The 20,888-nt window shown below is 40.8% G+C and overlaps 1 protein-coding gene across 3 annotated transcripts in view; it reads right to left on the reverse strand.

The window, feature by feature from the left end:
• Window positions 1-919: 919 nt before the first annotated feature.
• The window catches only part of MICU2 (mitochondrial calcium uptake 2), a 498,489-nt gene continuing 478,520 nt past the window's right edge, over window positions 920-20,888 (reverse strand). For all 3 annotated transcript variants that reach the window (XM_077484018.1, XM_077484019.1, XM_077484017.1), the window contains 4 exons: window positions 11,832-12,003; window positions 8,685-8,793; window positions 6,255-6,412; window positions 920-5,699 (listed from right to left, as the gene is read on the reverse strand). In XM_077484018.1, the coding sequence (XP_077340144.1) occupies window positions 5,592-5,699; window positions 6,255-6,412; window positions 8,685-8,793; window positions 11,832-12,003 (547 nt within the window). In that variant the 3' untranslated portion in view covers window positions 920-5,591. The remainder of the gene's footprint in view (window positions 5,700-6,254; window positions 6,413-8,684; window positions 8,794-11,831; window positions 12,004-20,888) is intronic.

A 20,888-nucleotide genomic window follows, 5' to 3' on the forward strand; every position in this document is an offset into this window, starting at 1 on the left:
TTTATAGCCAATTCCAGCCCTGTGTAGGTCTACATTCTTGTCTCTGACATCCTTGGACAGCTCTTTAGTCTTGGCCATGGTGGAGAGATTGTAATCTGATTGATTGCCTCTGTGGATAGGTGTCTTTTATACCTGTAACAAGCTGAGATTTGGAGCACTCCCTTTAAGGGAGTGCTCCAAATCTCAGCTTGTCACCTGTGTAGAAGACATTTGGGCACCAGAAATCTTGCTGATGGATAGGGGATCAAATACTTATTTCATTCATTAAAATGCAAATCAATTTATAACTTTTTTGAAATGCGTTTTTATGGATATTTTTGTTATTCTCTCACTGTTAAAAAAAAAACCCTACCATTTAAATTATAGACTGATCATTTCTTTGTCAGTGGGCAATTGTACAAAATCAGCAGGAGCTCAAATACTTTTCCCTCACTGTAACTAGCAGAGGGCTTAGCATTTATGAGTAGTACTTCTTAGCTGAAAAATACTCAGACTCTAGTGACAGTATGCTGATTCTAAAATGTCAAAGTTAATAAAGATGCGAGAAAATTTTCATATAAGAGGCAACAAGAAATTATGTAAGAAAATATAATGACCTATGACCATCAGGCCTGGAATGCTGTGGTGCAAGACTTCCTTTAGCCTTTTATTTGCATTTCACTCTGTATATATACATTTTTCAGTCTTATTGCATTGAAGCCCTGATGAAGTGGGATTCCAGAACCTCCAAAATGCATTGGCAATATTTATTGAATGCAAAAAGAGAATTTTGTTATCTGGACACACACCAGTGGGTTGGCGCTCCCATCCTTTACTCTTCTGGGTTTTTAGAGAGCAGACTGTGGAATTATGCCCAACAAGAGAATGCTCATGGAAGTCCAGTGCTTTTCTTCCCCTTTATAATATAATGAAAATAAAATACAGATTTGAATAATCTTTATTTTAATTTATGAAAATAGTTTCAAGTAGATACATGAACATGATTATATTTTCCAGTTGCATCCAATACCTTTGATTTATATAAAATAAAACACCAAACATCACCTCAGAATTCAGTTTCTAAACAGTTTAAATATAAATGTTTTTTTTTTTTTTTTAGAAAAAAAAAAGGATGAGAAGTATGAAAAAAACTATTTTGGTAAACTATTTTACCTGTAAACCCGAATAAGTCCAATAAATGTAAATAAAAACTGCCTACTCCATTTTATTTCCACAGTCCACTATAACATAATAAAAGATAATTATTCTTCAGTATTTGGCACAATTGTATTGCTCTTCAGTGATTAACAGTAATGTATTACTGTCAAAACACATAAATGCTCGGACCACAGAATAGCAACTAATCCGACCTTAGAAGATGTAGTGTAAAGAATTGATGGAAATGATGGAACATATCCAATTCTATATATTTTTTTCTATTAAAGCTCAGAATAGTTAGGCCCTTTTACACTATTGGGCATATTTGTGAAACAGTGAATGTCAAATCCACCAAACATTTCACTGCAGATAAATTAAAAATCATGCGCCAAAAAGATTTACCTGCAGTAAACGTTTGGTGACTGTTACCTTCACTTAACAAATATACCCCTTTGGGTTGTGTTACTCAGCACATTTTCATGCATCAAGGCATGCTGTCTTAAGGCAACACATTAATTTTCAATGCATCCAGGTGTACTCCCAGCCTATTTATAAACAATGAACGCCATGTGTATTGTGGTGACCTGTACTGCAGATGAGTTTGCAGCTTGTTCATTGGGGTACAATTCTAAATGAATGGCATTATAATGCACATGGTATAATGCATAAATGTGCATTCTAACGTGCGTTACCACAGTGCATCAGTGGGTATGGGCCTTTAACACTACTTGGGGTATATGAACTTTTTGTTTTAGTAAAACATTCCTAAAATGTCAACCACACACATTAGCCTAGTTGGAAGGGCAAAACTATTTTTTGGGGAATTTAATAATTGGACAGCTCCGCTTAGAGGCTCAGGATTCCATAGCCATTTGTTTTTACTCACAGCTTTCTCCTGGTTTTGTAATAAAGTTGTGTCCGAGTAAAACCATGGACAGAGACATTGGTATGTGTGTACCCTTTCACCATGCTTGCTTACCCACTAGCATTCTTGGTGTCTCATTCCATACTCATAGAATACCATAAAACAACCTACATATAGTAAATGTTATGTTATAGCTATTAAACTACCCAGCAGTAAAATAGTAAAAGCTGGGAAATGAAGGGTTCCTGAAGTCAGAGTCAGCAGTTAACTGCCTCTTATCATTGCCATTATTATTCCTGAAAATATTCTCACCGCTGCCACATTTGCTGCTCCCTCTCAGGTAAGAGCCATTATCGGTGATGTGTTTGAGAATAAACTTGGCCTTTCTGTTGAGGTGTTATCAAGTAAGAGTTCTATGTGCTGGGAAGGCTGTAATCTTGAGTGATTGTTTAAGTACATACTTAAACTTCTTATATTTGCTCTCTACTGGTCTGATTTTGTTATATCGGCTTTATTAGTACATAAAAAGCGGTCAGAAATGTAGGACTGCTTTGTGCCATCTCTGCCTGTGTTATCTTGTGTACAGGGACATCTGCCCCAATGCAAAAATTCCACGTTTGGGGCATACAGCCCTGAACACGAGTGCTCCATGATGGAAAGCTGCTAGAAAAGCAAAAGCATCTACAGACTATATACCCTTACAGAAGGAACGGAGTTTCCGAATTGAATGCATGAATAAATGCATGTCAAAAGAATACATTCACAATTTCTCTCTCTCTATATATATATATATATATATATATATATATATATATATATATATATATATATATATAAAAAAAAAGTCTGTCGTTTTCAAATTCAATTTAAAATCAACGAATGGTGTGGTATGATGTCTAAAGTTGCACCAAATGCATGCAACAGTTTATCATTGCATAGCCAACGGCACCACAGTTCCTGTATTGCAATGAGAATTTACTGCACGGTTGACATTGTCCAGGAGCTTCCATCAGTGCAACAACACAGGAATTGTTAGCTGGAACTTTGCACTTACTATTGGATGTCACCACGCATTTTAGACATTACATTCTGTGAAATTCAGCTTTATATGTACTGCTTTCTATTATTGTACAACTGGAAGTACAGTATCGGGCATAAATGACAGAGCAGAGGCGTGAACACTCTGTGGTTACGAGGACAACAAATCCCTTAAATAATTTGTGTGCAAGCGTTTGTATTTAAAACAAACATATTTCTGAATGTGCAAAATGCTTTCAGTTAATTATCTCCTCTGCCTTAAACCTATTCCTGGACGCCATAGGATGGTAACATCTAGGTAAAGTGTTCCCCACTCCAAAGACCTGCTGACTAAGTAGGTAACTGCTCTGTCTCCCTTCCACATGCCAGGGTTCTATGCCTAAGCAATTTATCACTAGATCTGAGCATTGAGAATGCAAGGTTGTGCTTTAGTCTATGCAAATATTGACTTACAGACAGTATTGCATAGGTGCACAGTATACATAGGAACACTTTACCTAAAGATACCTACTGCAATCTTGCAAAAGGGGTTAACATAGCTAGGGTTCACTTTAGAATGACGGTTTTAGAAATATGAATATAAAATGTGAATGTCAAAAAGGACAACTATTGGAATTCCTATTTTTTTTTTCTCCCATCTGCATTTTAGTTGCTATCTTTCTAAATTGACCCAAGTATTCTATGCTTTTATGTAATAAATATAATGAGTCCACTTACAGCAAACACTTGCCGTTTACCAGATATAAGCAACGTCATATTTCTGCTTATGCTATACATATAAATATACTGATGGATGAAAATGTATTGAAACAATTCCCAGCAGAGGAGAATGACTTCAGTGTCTTTGTAAGTGCGTGAACTCCATTAGTAGAGTGTCCATTATGGAGAGTATCATTTAGTGTAGGACAATATGGCTGAGTCTATTGTGTGTAAAAAACAAAAACAAACTTTGGTTCCCCAAGGTGCATTTCAATGTAAGCTCTTGACCTGACAAAATGTATCTGACCACCTTTTATAAATAATTTCCAGTGCGGTCAGGACATGCTGTCCTCTGACTCATCCTAAACACATTAGACTCAGGAACAGCAATAGGTTGTCATGCTGCTGGCACTTGTCTCACTGCCTAGAACAGTGATGGCGAACCTTGGCACCCCTGATGTTTTGGAACTATATTTCCCATGATGCTCCACTACACTGCAGAGTGCATTAGCAACATGGGTAATGTAGTTCCAAAACATCTGGGGTGCCAAGGTTCGACCATCACTGGCCTAGAACATTGTCAATAAAATTTTGTCATGAATAAAATGTATGCTTTGTTCAGTAAAAATGCATTGTTACAAAAATAAGATACTGCACACAGAGGTTTAAAAAGGAATCTGAAGGTGCAGTAACCCATGTCAACTAATGAGAAAATAAGATTGTGTTTTCTTGGGAGTCCACTGAGGGACACAGTTGGGAAACAGCTGGGCTATACTGCTGACTACAAGATGTCTGGGCACTGGCAAACAGAAAAATCATAAACCAGCCTCTGTAAAACCCCTCCTCTTGTCAGCATGTAAACAAGCAGTACCAAAAGGCAAAGCAGAAAGCACAGCCGTGTAGCCCAATAGACTCAAAGATTACTGTAAATCTTATTTTCTTTATTGTCTATTGTGGGATACAGGAATTCAGATACAGCCGAGACATCCAAAGGCAGTCCAGCTGAGGGGTGGGCAACACTCACTAACATTTCCTCGGAACAGAAGAATCAACACCCAAATCTGAACTAGACGAGGTGAAGTGTCCTAAAAATCCCCTGAGACAACCCTTGTAAACTCGAAGCGATGGCAGGAGACTGCGGTGTCTGAAAAACGGTGTCTTCAGAAATAGACTGCTGGGCTTTGAATTTGAATCAGAGATGGTAGCAAGTGTAAGGAATCTGAAGTGCCATGGAGGCAATGGAAAATTGCTAACTGTTTGTGATTTGCCATAGCCAATTTGATTTTGATTGGTTGATGTATAATAAAATATTATTGCTTCTTACTATGTTTTTAATGCAGACTATATGTATGACTGTATATATTGATATCCAGCCTATTTGGTGTGGAATAGAAAGCGCTAAAAAATACTATGCCAGTCTTTGGTCAAGCATTGAAGCGGTGACATTTTGTCTATTAGTTTAGCTTAGTATAGATAAAGATATGAACATAGGAGTGCTTATGACTTGAGTATTACATTCTCTGCAGGCCTAAGAGAGCTCAATGCCCCTCAGGTACATGTGTACTTTTTGGGTTGGTGTACATCTACATTTGAAGCCAGGTTGTGTACAGCACCTTGATTTCTCCCTGGAGGTTCATGGGAATCTGTGGAGAATTTTGTTCAACTTCGTACTGAGTGGAGTATAGGTACATAGGAAGCCTACAAGAGACAGACACTGAGTACACAGATAAGGATACCCCACTGGAACAATGAATGAAGAAGGCACAGTTTAAATACATGGCACATTGCTGTATATAAGTGAATAAACCAAACAAAAAAGAGCAATTCAACAGGACACAGGAACACAAATGCTTTAAAAAGGGCTTTTTCCAGTTTGTTTCCAGGCTTCATTAGCTCCTTTAATGGTCTCTCGCTTGACACATTTCAAATAACCCTGAAAGCCTTGTTGTTGGGGGGCATGCTGTAGAAAGAAGAAACAGAGTGTGAACTAAGTGACATTCGATACTTAACCACTTCAATACCAGGCACTTTCATCCCCTTCTTGCGCAGACCGATATTCAGCTTTCAGCGATCTCACACTTTGACAATTAGTCATGCAACACTGTACCCAAACAAAATTCTTATCATTTTTTTCACACAAATAGAACTTTCTTTTGGTGGTATTTAATCACCATTGGGTTTTTTATTCTTTGCGATATAAGTGAAAAAAAGAGCGATTAAAAAAAAAAAAAAAAAAAAAATTTTTATTATAACATTTTGCAAATAAGTAATTTTTGTTCATAAATAAATACTGATGTAATACTGACTTATAATCACACACATAGGTTGGACTTGTGTCTTTTTTCAACTTCACCTATGTAACTAACTGGATTAAACAGTGTTTTAACATCTACCCAGAGCTAAGCCGTACATTTTTTATTATGGTCTCAAAATGTGTTTCAGGTACTTCATAATTTAATGTTCCTTCCATTCCCTCCAAATGAGTAAATTCACAAAACCTATATGATTCTATTACCTTTAAGCCTCTGTGGAGCCTGTTTTTCAGAACACCCAGGAATTCTCCGTGGCTCAAGCAGTTATCCCCATCCAGGTCAAAGATCTTAAAAACAGTGTCCAGCACATTTTCTGATAGTTCCTGGCCTGTTGCCACTTTAACAGCTCTCTTGAATTCAGCTAGTAAAAATAAATGATAATTATTTTGTATTACAAAATGTGAAGGAACATAAATATTTCACTAACTGTTAAAGAGGAAGTAAATCCTGATGAGTTTACTTCCTCTTTCATTCCCTGCAAAGGCAAAGCATAATGGACTACTATGCATCGCATAGTAGTCCATTATGCGTCACTTACCTGACACAGGAGCCAGCGAAGTCACCGCTGTCCCCTGCAGTCCGGCGCATCCATCTTTTCGGTGGGGACTCGCAGCTCCGCCGCTGTCATTCGGCGAAGCCGCGATGACGTCACTCCCGCACATGCGCACGGGAGCCAACACGAGCGGCAGCTCCGTTCTTGGAAATGCCGCGCTCAGTGCGCCTGCGCGCCTCTGTCTACGGCGCATGTGCCTGTCTTCGGGCAGATATTTCTTGGTCAAAGTGTGTTGTAAGGGTTTACAACCACTTTAAGTAGTAATTTCAATAAAAAAAAATCCTGATCCCCCCAGAGCAGTACATTGTCACTAGCCAAGTAAACAGCCTACTACTTCTACTGAATACAGATAAAAACACTGATTAAATGTAGTATTTAATAAACAACCATAAAAGATAAGGGCAATAGGGTTCTCACATTTTCGTGATAAAAGACCACCACTCCAGTAGATGGCAGTCTCCCCTCTGGTGGGCGGCGTGGAAAGATGTGAAAGCTGCTCTGTGTTGGGTGTTGAAGAGCTGCTGTGAACTGCAAGGAAGTATCCAGGAAGGGGTGAACTCCAGCCCCTGTGTACCGCTGAGGACCACATTGAAGCATCCAGAGTGGGCGGGCAGGGCAACACGTTTCGAAGCCAAGAAACCTTATAATCCGTCAATCTAATCCCCTGACACACACAACCTATAATATAATCCACTGATATATTGTTCCCCCCCCCCCCCCTTTTTGTTATATGAATGCACTGCCTAAAATTCATCAACTTATTGTCCCCCCCCCCCCCAAATAAATTTAGTTTTATGTATGCACTGACTTTATGTTATTACAAGCAATACTATCTTTGATTGCGTTTATTAGTATTATGTTCATCAATTTTCTGTTGCTATTGTTATTTATCTATTCCAGCACTTGGGTAGCCTTAAGAAAGGAGTTCTCCACCCCAAAATGTGTTGCCATGCCCATACGTCAGCGTATGACATCACGGTAGCTCATTCTTTCCTTCTTGGATGCTTCCTTGCATTTCACAACCGCGCCCAAACACCTGGCACTGAGAAGATTTTACATCTTTCCAAACCACCCACAACAGGGAAGGCTGCTATCTAATGGAGTTGTGTATACGCTTTTATCACAAACATGCAAGTGCAGTATCACCTTTATCGTTTATGGTTATTTATTTTAAAACATATTAAAATGAGATCCGATCATGGTGCGCGTGGATGCAAAATATCAAAACTCAAAATAAGATACTATCTCCTCATTATAGAATCTTATAAAGGAGGTTAGTGACTGACAAAGCCAGTGGCATCCACCAGACAATGAATTATCAGTTATGCGCTGACTGTAGCTAGCCATGCACTAAATTCTCAGATTTCACAGTCTGACTCAAGAGGAGACCACACATGAATTTGTCAAAGTTTTACAACTGTGTGTTTGACTCTGTGGCCTAATTTACTGGTATAGGTGAAATTTCTGGCATATAGACTGTGGCCATGAGCACCCTTGTCTACGTAGGTTTATCCTTCTGAAATAGCATCCTGCGATGAAGTTTGTTGTGTAATATAGATGTAAACTTTAGCTGAAGAAAACATGGCGCATCATCTGCCTTTTTTTAAAATTAGTACTTTTATTTTTCCTTGTTTCATTCATATGAGTGGTGCAGATCTCCTGCAGTCTCTTTGCTGCTGCTGCCTGCCGTATATCCAGCAAGGGCTGCATGGCATTCCTCAGGGAGGGTTTCCTGATCATGTCAACAGTTGAGTTACTAAAACTGGAGTTTGTAAAATCTGGTGTAGGTCTGGATAGAAACCAATCAGCTTCCAGGTTTTATTGTCAGAGCTTAATTGAACAAGCCATAGCAGAATCACCAGTTATTATTTCAATAAAAGCTAAAGATTTAAAAATCTAAATTTATTTTCAAATGACTTCATATTAGTAACTAGGTTTGCGTCCATTTTAATATGTTGGTATTATATACATATGTAAATAAACTAATACTACATCCACAAAAAAAAGACACCTTAAATAAATGCTGTAGTGCACTGTAATGGGCAGTGTTGCTGTAATAAAGGGTTTTTGATGTCCTCACCTAATTTCACTGCTCTGTTGGCCACACTAAACATCTTCACTGTGATGGAGAAATCCTCCAAGTTGTTCATAAAATGATAAAAGCTCTTAAATTCCTCCAAGCTGATGTTCTGGAATTACAAAGAGTTACAATTCGTATGAAAAGCACAAGCAATGCATTCAGAGAGGCTGTATAAAACTTTACATTTATGTTACAACAGCATGGTATCTCATGGTTAACACCGCTGTATGTTACAACAGCATGGTACCTCATGGTTAACACCGCTGTATGTTACAACAGCATGGTACCGCATGGTTAACACCGCTGTATGTTACAACAGCATGGTACCGCATGGTTAACACCGCTGTCTTGCACAACTGTGTTTCTGCATTCAAAACCTGATACCAACATGTAAGACAAAGAAAGATGGCCAGTCCAAAGCAAAGCCCATCCATTTGGCTACAGCTTGCACACTGCCCAACATTAGAGGTAAGGCAGCACAAAGCAAAAAAGTATTGTAATAAAAGATAGTCATTTATAAAGAATGTGTGACAGCAAACTGCCTGTTTAAAATACTGTTTTAAAGTGCAACCAAACTTTCAGAGTAAAATGGCTAAATACATTACAGGCACATCAAAATAAAAGGTCTTCAAAGTCTTATAATTTTTTTTTTTCTATTTTAGAAAACATCTACAGTCTAAGTAGAAAAGCCTGGCGCTTGCAAGCATTCTGTAAAGAAGAACCCTTGCTTTCTGTGTGGAAGCAGTAGGCTCTCTGATGCCGCGTACACACGATAGGACTATCCGGCTGACAAACCGCCAGACTTTGCAGTTGAGGTCCGCCAGACTTTCCGAACGAGCGGACCTGCCCACACACGACCGGACTTTTCTGGCGGACAATCCACCGGACTATGGCAGAAGTCCGCCGGACTTTTGAAATGAACGGACTTGCCCACACACGGAGAAAAGTCCATTCATTTTGAATGCAGCTCCAGGTAGACGGGACTAGTGAAGGAAGTCAATGTCGCTGCCTCCATCGGCGAGATTGACACCTCGAGAGCCCCGTCACCTGGTATGGACTTAAAGGGGAAGTCCTACGCCGAAAAAATGGCACGGGGGTCCCCCCAAAGTCCATATCAGACCCTTATCCGAGCACGCAGCCTGGCCGGTCTGGAAAGGGGGTGGGGACGAGCGAACGCCCCCCCTCCTGAGCCATACTAGGCCCGTGCCCTCAACATGGGGTGGTGCTTTGGGGAAGGGGGGGCGCTGCGGCCCCCCACCCCAAAGCACCTCGTCTCCATGTTGATGAGGACAAGGGCCTCTTTTGGCAACCCTGGCCGTTGGTTGTTCGGGTCTGCGGGCGGGGGTTATCCGAATCTGGGAGCCCCCTTTAATAAGGGGGCCCCCAGATACCGGTCCCCCACCCTATGTGAATGAGTATGGGGTACAATGTACAAGGGGCGGGGTCACTGGGTGATGTCACATGGTGACCCCACCCCTTATGATGTCACAGTCCCAGCATCCTCTGGGACTGTGACATCATAAGGGGCAGGGACATCACCAGGTGACCCCACCCCTTGTCCCTATATAAGTCACCGCACAGCGCGTCCCTGCCATTGCGGCCAGAGACAGCATCGTGTCAACATCTCAAGGAAGAAGAAAAGAAGGAGAAGAAGGCAAGAAGGCGACGGCGGCGACAGAAGACCGGGCCAACGCTAGTAAAAGAGCTGGAAGAAGAAAAAAATTGGAGGCCCGGCAAGGAGAACCAGGGTTGTCGGGAAGAGGCCCTTGTCCTCACCAACATGGGGACAAGGTGATTTGGGGTGGGGGGGCACAGTGCCACCCTTCCCCAAAGCACCCCCCATGTTGAGGGCACGCGGCCTAGTACAGCTCAGGGGGGGCGTTCGCTCGTCCCCCCCCTTTCCTGACCGGCTGGGCTGCGTGCTCGGATAAGGGTCTAGTGTGGACTTTGGGGGGACCCCACGCCGTTTTTTCGGCATAGGGCTTCCCCTTTAAGTTCATACCAGGTGACGGGGCTCACGAGGTGTCAATCTTGCCGATGGAGGCGGCGACATTGACTTCCTTCGCTAGTCCCGTCTAGCTGGAGCCGCGTTCAAAATGAACAGACTTTTCTCTGTGTGTGGGCAAGTCCGTTCATTTCAAAAGTCCGGCGTACTAGCACACAGACGGGCGGGTTGTCCGCTGGACAATTTTTGAGTCAAAACTTCTTTCTAAGTCCGCCGGAGCCCACATGCGGGCGGATTGTCCAGCGGACTCTGGTCCACCGGATAGTCTTATGTGTACGTGGCATTAGAGGTTTGATGTGACCCCTGCCAAGTCAGAGCCAGAATATATTTAGCTAAAAGTTCGATTGGGCTTTTAGGCCCCTTTCACACGGGCGGACCGTATGTCCGTTTTTCATCCATGTATCCCTATGGGATAGGGATGTCAGCGGATGAACATCCAATGACATCCGATGACATCAGTCTCCGCTATGATCCGAAACTGTTGACGGAGGAAACCCCCATTTTTCCATCCGTCTGCAGATTGGATCGAAGATGGACAGAGGGTCCATTTTCATCCGATCCCTCCATAGAGGAACAGACAGAGAAAAAAACTCTGGATAGCCGCACTCCGACAATCCGCACCTTTTTTAGCTGACAAAGTTGTAATTATGCATATTCCATACCTGGCCAATTCCTGTGAAAAGTGGAAGTTCACTTTATTAGTCGCCGCATGTACCTGATCCTCACCGCCTCCCTGAATGCCAAACCCCTAAAGGTCTGGGGAGTCGGTGCCAAGGGGTTAAATAATCAAATGAAATGTATTTAGGAAATGACTTAGCTGTGGTCATAGAAAAGTCACCTGTAATGGTTAATACCAGAACATGTCCTCTGGATCAACAGTTTTTTTTCTTATTCTATTGGTTGAACTAGATGGACTTGTGTCTTTCTTTTTTTTTTTCAACCTATGTAACTATGTCCATGTTATAAAGTATGCAATAAATAAAATAAAAATAATAAAAATCTTAACTTGCAGAGCTCATTATTATGGTAACGACAGCATGAGTGAGACACCTGGCAGAAAACAGATTGCTAGGAGGGTGATCAGAGGCAAACATTGCAATGTTATTTTTATTGGCTCTCATAGTAATAGTTGCTAAACACACTTCGCCTGGAGGAATCCTGGATTTCACATTCTGCCAGTAGATGTCATTGTTCTCCTCGTCAGTGAAGAAAAGCAGCCACTCTGCAAAATCCTCCTTTCTCATGAAGTTCAATCCCTTCGAGAACTGGGCAAACTCCATTTCTTGAACTTCTGTCTGTAAATTCTCCATAAATCTAAAATAATAAAGGATAAAGACATATTAAGAAAACAAAATATATCCCTCAATCACTGGTACATATAAGCCAGAACAGGCAAAAACAGAGCTCTTGTAATACATGTACAAAGACTGATCTTATTAACCACTTAAGGACCGAGCCTCTTTCTGAGATTTATTGTTTACAAGTTGAAAACAGTTTTTTTTTTTTTTGCTAGAAAATTACTTCGAACCCCCAAACATTGTATGGTCGTTGCAATACTTTCTGTCACACCGTATTTGCGCAGCGGTCTTACAAGTGCACTTTGTTTTGGAAAAAATACACTTTTTTTTAATTAAAAAATAAGGCAACAGTAAAGATAGCCCTATTTTGTTTTAAAGATAATGTTACGCCGAGTAAATTGATACCCAACATGTCACGCTTCAAAATTGCACCCGCTTGTGGAATGGTGACAAACCTTTACCCTTCTGCACGTGACCTCAAGCGGACAGGGCGCGTTTAAAAATGTATTTTTTTTTCTCATTTTACCTTTTATTTTTACACTGTTCAAAAATATCTCAGGTCTCATATTTACACTAAAATGCAATAAAAAAAACAAAACAAATAAAAGTGATCTTGCAGTGAATCCGCTAAAGAGACCACTATTATCGGAAACCGAAGAAGAGGATACCAGGGCCAAAGAAGAGGATACCAGGGTTATGGCAGCTAGCTGCTACCATAACAACGATATTTTTCTTCAATGTTAGGACGTATATGAGCATGCGGTGGTCCGGAAGTGGTAAAAGTGTATCTGTAGCCTTGGAGCAATATGTATGCTGTAAAGAAGGTGGGGTAGGGGAGGTAGGCACTAGACGTGTTTTCCTTAAAGTGAATATAAACTCTCACATATACCCAGTGAAGTGAACAGCCTCCGATAATACACAGAGATGAAAAAAATCTCCCTACATACGTTTTATATGTATAGCTGCTGTCTTCAGCTTTATATAACCTTTAGAAGTGCACATGGTGTTACAGATTTTCTCTTCCGGTTCAGCACTGGGAGTGGATTATTGGCATACAGCCAAAACAGCAGACTGGAGGAAAGTCACACATCCCCTCTCCACATAGGTAAAGGAAGGAAGTAATGTTCAGAGCTCTGCTGTGAGAAGTCAAGCTTTCTGCTAATCTATTTATAGCAACCTCCCATGACACAAATTTCAGGCTGCTATTATCTCCCATCTTAGAGAACTTGTCAGACATTATCAGGCTGATAACAGAGTTACAGAAAAGAAGAAACACACGGGACTCAGTGCTTTGGAGAGAAATAAGAAAACAGATTTATGTGCCCAACTCAAATTTCATGAATTGGGTTTACATCCATTTTATTAAGGTTTTAGGGTATTTTTTTTTTTTTTTCAAGAGGTGGTACTTAGGTCCACAACACATTAAAGAGACTCACTGGAGAGGCAAACTGCTGCAGGTATCCAGTGCAAGTTGTTCTGACAGGCAAAGCTTCAGCGAACTGCTAAAGTAATACAGAAAATATTGCAGCAGTGCTAAAATGGGGTCATTCACTAAAGCTTGATATAAACATACAGAAAATTGGCCGGTTCAGCGGAATGACTGGCTTCTGTCAAACAGTCCAGCATTCGATCATTGTATGCAGCCAATGGCTGCAACACTGATCTGTATTCGGTTTCAGCGTGCCGGTTGAACAAAAAAACCTCACACAGTGTATATCATGCTGAAGTTTAGATTTCCTTGCTCACTCTTGATACATTACATAATATAGTCAGTCTCCCAAGGCTGGACTCTAAATGGTGGCTATGAGAAACATTTTAGGGCAGAGCCTATGCTTTACCAATTTTTTGGGATAGTCAATAGCCAGGAGAATGAGTCACCACAGGGTGGCTCTGTGCACACTGTGCCACGTCCTATTAAGATCCAGAGAGAACTTTGCAAGGAGAAAATTGACTTTTCAGTTACAAACATTTAGACCAATAAAATGTGTACATCTTTATTTGAAAATGCATATAAAAAAGACAACATTTAAAAACGAGTCATATCAAATTGCATATACACTGTTTCTTTACAAAGATATACCAATTTAACGCATGGGTTGGCTGGATTCCCAGATACAGAATATGGTACCATGTCATGTGACACCTATAGATAATCTGTATGGTGACAATCAGTTGGGCACTGCTGTAACCCTGGGTAATTGCTCCCTGCTCAACAGTTTTACGCTAAAAAGCACTTCCTCAGGAGCTTAGGCGGAGGTACAAGTTGATACAGAAGTGTAAAAAGTAGGTAAGTGGAAGCAGAGACATCAGATATGGGGGCAACAAGGTGCATAAAAGATACCGAGATCACTCTGGTAAACTCCCTTGTTCTCATTGGGTTGGACACCATATCCATCTGGCCACATTGGCATTTGAAAGCTTACCCTATTAATCAGATTGCTGATACCCTGGCTATATCTATGGCCCCATTTGATTCTGTACTACATTCTCTATCACCAAAGTGGGTGGTACATAGAAACTGGATAATGCAACATATGCTGCATCGGGGAATCCAGCCAACCCATGGTCTAAATTGGTATATCTTTGTAAAGGAACAGTGTATATGCAATTTGATATGACATTTTAAATACTGTTTGTATACACGTATTTTCAAATAAAGCTGTACACCTTATATTGATCTAAATGTTTGTGCCTGAAAAATCAATTTTCTCCTTGCAAATTTGCCTACCAGAGCAATTTCTACATCTACATATCTGCTATGGACCTCTTTATTCAGGGACATCTTTGTCATTACTAAAGATAACAATAAATTGTCTTTTGTTTTTTCAAGGAGAAAGCTTTCTTTTCATATTGTCTTGCAAATCCCCCCCCCCCCCCCAAATCCTTACACAATAAAACACAACAAAACAAAACACTTTTTTCTTTTTTTTAGCAGGGTTAGTTTAAAAATAGTGTTACTGTATACTAACATTCACTTTTTTGCACATTTATTTTGTAATTTGTTCTGTTTAAACTGACACAAAAATTATGATTCTGGTACAAAGTTTTTTTTAGAAATTAAATAGTGTTTTTTTTTTCTTCAATTTTGTGCTTTACATGTTTTTAAATGTTTCAACATATGTTAAATATGTAAAAATATTAACAAAAACAAAAAAAAGTTGAAATAATAATGGTTAATAAAATAGAAACAAAAAAAAAAAAGTCAGCAGTAAAATAACTAAAATGGAGACAGAGAATAAGGAATTAATTAGGGCCTGATTAGAGTAAAGGTTATTGAGGGGTTAAAATAAGGAACTTTCTTTTAACTTGCCATGTTGCTTTTTTTGTACTGACGTCTGCAGAGAAGTTCATCCTTTGATCTGCAGATGAATGAATAAAATGATACAAAAGTATCATTGTTACATTGCATCTTTCCTTGTGTGAAGTAGTGTGCTTTATATACACTGATTCAAACTGTTTTTTGACAGCTGCAGCTACCTTCTCTGAGTATACAGTGATCCTGGCTTGGATAAATCAAAGCTGAGAATTGCTGTATATTGGGAGAGGGAGTCCCAGCAACAGGGCATAGAAAGTGGACATGGTACACACATCCTGTGTACAATTATGACTTTCTTGGGTGTGTCTGTGTCTATTTTCCCTATGCAAGCATAGTTTTTGCTGGTTGTACACCCCATATATGCACACTATTACTTCTGCTGACATGCATGGCGTGGCGCCTGTGCAATGTTACTGACAATGCGATAGTGAGATCCAGTGTATGCTTGGTAGTGACTGGTCTTCAAGGTATTTACTGCACACATAGGCGTGCGCACAGGTGTGCCCCTCTCCCCCTTCTGCCGTGCTGCTGGCTTTGCTTCCCTCCCCTCCTCTCCCGCCAGCTACTGTGAGGGATGTTTCAGGATGGAAAGCAGGGAAGGGCCTGTATATATGTCATTTACTGGCCCCTTCCTCTACTGAATGAACACAGTAAGTGATTGCTGTGATTGGCACTGATCACTCATTGTGTTCATTCATAACTGAAACTTAGTAAACTTTTTTTTTTTTTGCATCAACAGGATGCCGCTCAGAACTTCCCATTCATTCACTGTCTAGTGCAGCTGATGCTGCAGAGAAAGGGACTGGGGAATCTCTATCCTCAGTCCCCTTCCTTCTCACTTTTTTTTCTGCTTAAACCCCTGATATTTTGTTAATGCCGCCCCCCCCCCCCATGGGGCTCCTAAAAAACAAAACAAACAAATAACAAAAAAACAGGCCACTGCCCTACTGACACTGTCCACTGCTCCACAGACTGACACCAACCACTGTCCTACTTACCCCATCCATGTTATAATACATTTTAAAATGTTAGTTTACATTGATTTATAAAAGAATGTGTGTGAGAGTGAATATACATACATACACACCCAGGTGTGTTTGAGCTTTGGGGTGCACACCCTAATGCATCAGACTGCGCACACCTATGACTGCACATGTAGCTGGTGGCAGTCGAATGGCAGTGATGATCTGCACACTAACGGTAGCAACATGAAATGCTGCATGCTATTGCAGATGTATAGGTTACTGCATGAAGTGATGGCCACTATGATGAATTCATGACAAATTAGACCTGCAGAACATTAAATGGGGTACTCAAAGATGTACTGACTGCCACTGCATTAATGTGCAATACCCCACTCAATACCACTGCACCAAAAACCAATACCGCACTTACAGCCCTTGCCCCACCGTGCACATCTTTACTTGCCATCACTGCACCAACATTCATTCTGTACTCACTGCCTAACGTTCACTTGCCAACCTCTGCCCCGACCCACATTTCTGCAGTTGCCACCACAACAGAGATGTGCACTTTTGCACTTGTCGCTAATTCACCATCAAGCTCTTCTGCACTTGCAGCCAGTGTGCTGACACCGAGTTCTGCACATGCTTGCCTTCACTGTATTAACACACATTCACAACATTTGACTCTCATCCACTCCCCCTCAATCTTACCACCTCTCCTGTACACCCCCACTTTACTGCACTGACACACAACTCGCCACTTGCGGCCACTCTGCCAATGTTCCCCTGCATATTCAACACGTTTGATGAACTAGCACATTTTCGCTAGTTGTATATACAAGGATATTTTTTAATATATTAACATTTTGAAATTTTCAGTAGATCTTTGTTATGTAAGCATCCCCCTCACCCCTCGTCAGCGGACGGTGGTTCTTCACATTTTAAAAACAGCACATCTGTGCAGAGCTCCCCTACGGAAGACGGCTTGTAGTTCTCAATGAACTATGGGAGTGCTGATGAGCACCCTTGCAGATCATTGACTCTTCCTGTACTTAGTACAGTAACTATCTGCCCATATGGGCGGTATGGGGTAGACAGCTGTACTGAGTGTCAGCAGGAGTCTCACATTGCACCTGTGATTCACTGATCGAGGGTGCTATGCTTTTCAGGCTGCAGTGTACAAAAGTAAAATGCTAATTTTTTACATGCAAAATCAAGTGCATTATTTTTATTTTTTTTACAAAAAAGGTGAACTTAGCCTTTAAGTTTTCTCCTGAGACATTTTTACAAATAAAACCCACTGTAATGATGCCATGTAGAACAAAAATCTTGGATCTATTTAACAAAATTACCACTAGGGTGTGCTGCTGTTCCATTTAAACATAGGATATTTTCACTGAGTACACACTCATTAGTATCCGCTTTCCTGCAGTAAAACATGCATTTTACAGGAGAATGCATTTTAGGTAAAAATCCTATTCAGTAGCATGTATCTAGCGCATGATACATATATTTAAAAAACACACTAAGATGCAGCGTAACACTTAAAGTTGTTTTTACAATTTTCAATGCTTTTAGCTTCAAACTGTATTTCATACACAGATTTGCAAATTCTCTATGTAGAGGCTAGATGAATATCAAGGGTTATAGTCAGCATCCTCACTGTCAGTTTGCTACATAAAGGAACTGTGAAGTACAAACACTGTGCAGCAATACTAAAGCAAGAAGTACTGCCTGTCTTTGAGAACTAAATGTATAGCAAATATTTGTTCTATGTGTTGTCAGACATCAGGATTGTGAATGGGGTGTATGTGTACCCTAGGTTTCTCATACACACATAGTGAGGGGTTCCAGGGTTTATAGCTGATTTGTAGGACACAACGTATGTTTTTTTCTAAATCTGCATAAGTTCTGTTCTTGGTCCTGGAGTCCAGAGGATGTGTCTCCCTGCAATCATTAATGTGACCTAAATTCAGCCTCATGCCTCAAAATTAAAAAAATCCCAGTTTTTCTACCTTTATTTCGTAGTATCCAGTGCCATCACATGACTTCAATTCTACTTCCTTCCGATACTAAAAATCGGCCAGTGGGTGTCGTTACTGAAATCTCGTGACATCATTTCCTGGGAGGGATACAGTTCCTGTGTGGGCGTAAACAGGATGGGGGGCGGGAGGTGCAGTGCACATATACAGTATAGCTGTGCACAGGAGAAGGGAGGGGAGCTGGACAGGGGGGAGGGGGTGCTGACTGTCAGTGTAGCTGGAAGTGCTCTGGGGTATCGGCTCACAGTCTACAATGATCATAGTACAAGCAACCACACCAAGTCTCGGTTTCCACTAGTGCGACTTGTCATGTGACTTTGGACACAAAATTGGATGACAAGTCAGCCCATTGATTTCAATGGCACCCGTTCCCATCTATGCAACTTTGAAACTGTACTTGCAAAGCTTTGATGCGACTTTGATCCAAAGAGTGTAAAATTGGATCAAAGCTGCACTCAAAGTCGCACTCTAAATCATGCAACTTTTGGCTCACAAATTTTTTAATCAAAGTCGCATAACAAGTCACAGCCCAATGATTTTAATAACACCCGTTTCCCATTTATGCGACTTTTGATCCAGAGAGTGTAAAATTGGATCAAAGCTACACTCAAAGTTTCATCAAAGTTGCACACTAAATTGTGCAACTTTGGGGTTGCAATAGTGGAAACATGATTTGTCATGCGGCTGTTTCCAAAGTCGCATGACAAGTCACAGCCCATTGATTTTAAATGGTACCCATTCCTATCTATGCGACTTTGAAAAGGTACCTGCAATGCTTTATGTGACTTTGATAAAGAGAGTGTAAAGTTGCAAAGTCACACTCCAAAGTCGAACTCTAGCTTTAGGCTACGTTTCTATTAGTGCGACTCTAAAGCTGCGCAAACTGAGCGCAGCTTTGATCCAACTTTATACTCTGGATCAAAGTCGCATCAAAAGTTGCATCAAAGTAGTGAAGGCATCTTTTCAAAGTCGCTGATTTTCAAAGACGCATACGATGTGGAAGTTTGCCATTGAAATCAATGGGCTGACTTGTCACACTAGTGGAAAATGGAGCCTTAAACTCCATGCACACAGTCATAGGCGTGCGCAGACTATTGCATTAGGATGTGTACCTCAAGCCAAAGCTCAAACACATGTGCGTGTGTGTGTGTATATATATATATATATATATATATATATATATATATACATATATATATATACACACACACACACACACACACACACACACATAGTGTAAAAATACTTTACTGTATATATTTTTTGTGTTTAAAAATAAATATATACATTCAGGTTAATATTCAAATCCTATTTAATGTACGGTTGTGCTTGGCAGCATCCGCCGACTGAGTAATTCAACCCAAGAAAGTATAAATGTACAATTAGCAGCCACATTTACCAGAGAATGACTTCCTAATTCTCAAGATAGGGGTGTCAATATTTATTCCCTGCATTGCCTGGCTCTGAGGAAAAGGGTTCTCCCCAGAAACGCGTCAGCCGTTTACGTTGGGGTATTCATCAATCAATTTATCTGACATCAGATCTGGATGTGTCGATGTTCGGTGCGATGGATCCAATTGTATTGATCATGCCTTTTATCAATACTCATTTGTGAGTAGCCATTTTGCTTTGTGTTCTGTTTTCAATAAAGCTCTATTTTATGGTAATGCACTAGGTCAGTGCGCCTTCCTTTTTTGTTTGTTTTGTTTTTCTCCAGTATTTGAATACCCAATATTCTAAGGAGGGCTGCAAGACCTTTTTGACACTACCATCTTAAACTGTCGGTATCACACTTTGAAGACCGAGACACCAGAGCGCAGGAGAAGTTGTCTTTTTCTTGTCCATCAGCAGAGGTGCCAGAATGGAGATCCTGCCAGCAAAAAAGGCCCTGGGGTGTGTCTGGGCATTAGGGTGTGCCCGGGCATAACCCGTGCACACGCCTATGCACACAGTACCATCACAGTAACCATGCACACAGTGTCATGACAGTAATACACCATACACACAGTGCCATCACAGTAACACACCATGCACACAGTGTCATGAAAGTAATACACTATACACACAGTGCCATCACAGTAACACACCATGCACACAGTGTCATGAAAGTAATACACTATACACACAGTGCCATCACAGTAACACACCATGCACACAGTGTCATGACAGTAATACACTATACACACAGTGCCATCACAGTAACACACCATGCACACAGTGTCATGACAGTAATACACTATACACACAGTGCCATCACAGCAACACACCATGCACACAGTGCCATCACAGTAACACACCATGCGCACAGTGCCATCACAGTAACACACTATGCGCACAGTGCCATGCAGAAACCACCATGTGGTTGTACACTGTCGAAAATGTGCAGCTTGTTGCATGGTGATGCAATAGAACATACTTCCAAAGCCTGCCCTCCCCTTCTCTCTCAGGAGAAATCTGAAATGAGGTTATGAAGACAGGAGGAGATCCGTGAAGGAGAGGAGGGATGTGGGCGGGGCTGGGGTGGTTAGACTGAACAGTAGGCATGCCTGTGTAGGAGAGGAGGACAACGTTTTCAGGA

Source organism: Lithobates pipiens, unplaced genomic scaffold, assembly GCF_037356315.1.
Source record: "Lithobates pipiens isolate NorthernLeopardFrog02 unplaced genomic scaffold, aLitPip1_a1.2 Scaffold_16, whole genome shotgun sequence".
Taxonomy (NCBI): Eukaryota; Metazoa; Chordata; class Amphibia; order Anura; family Ranidae; genus Lithobates; species Lithobates pipiens.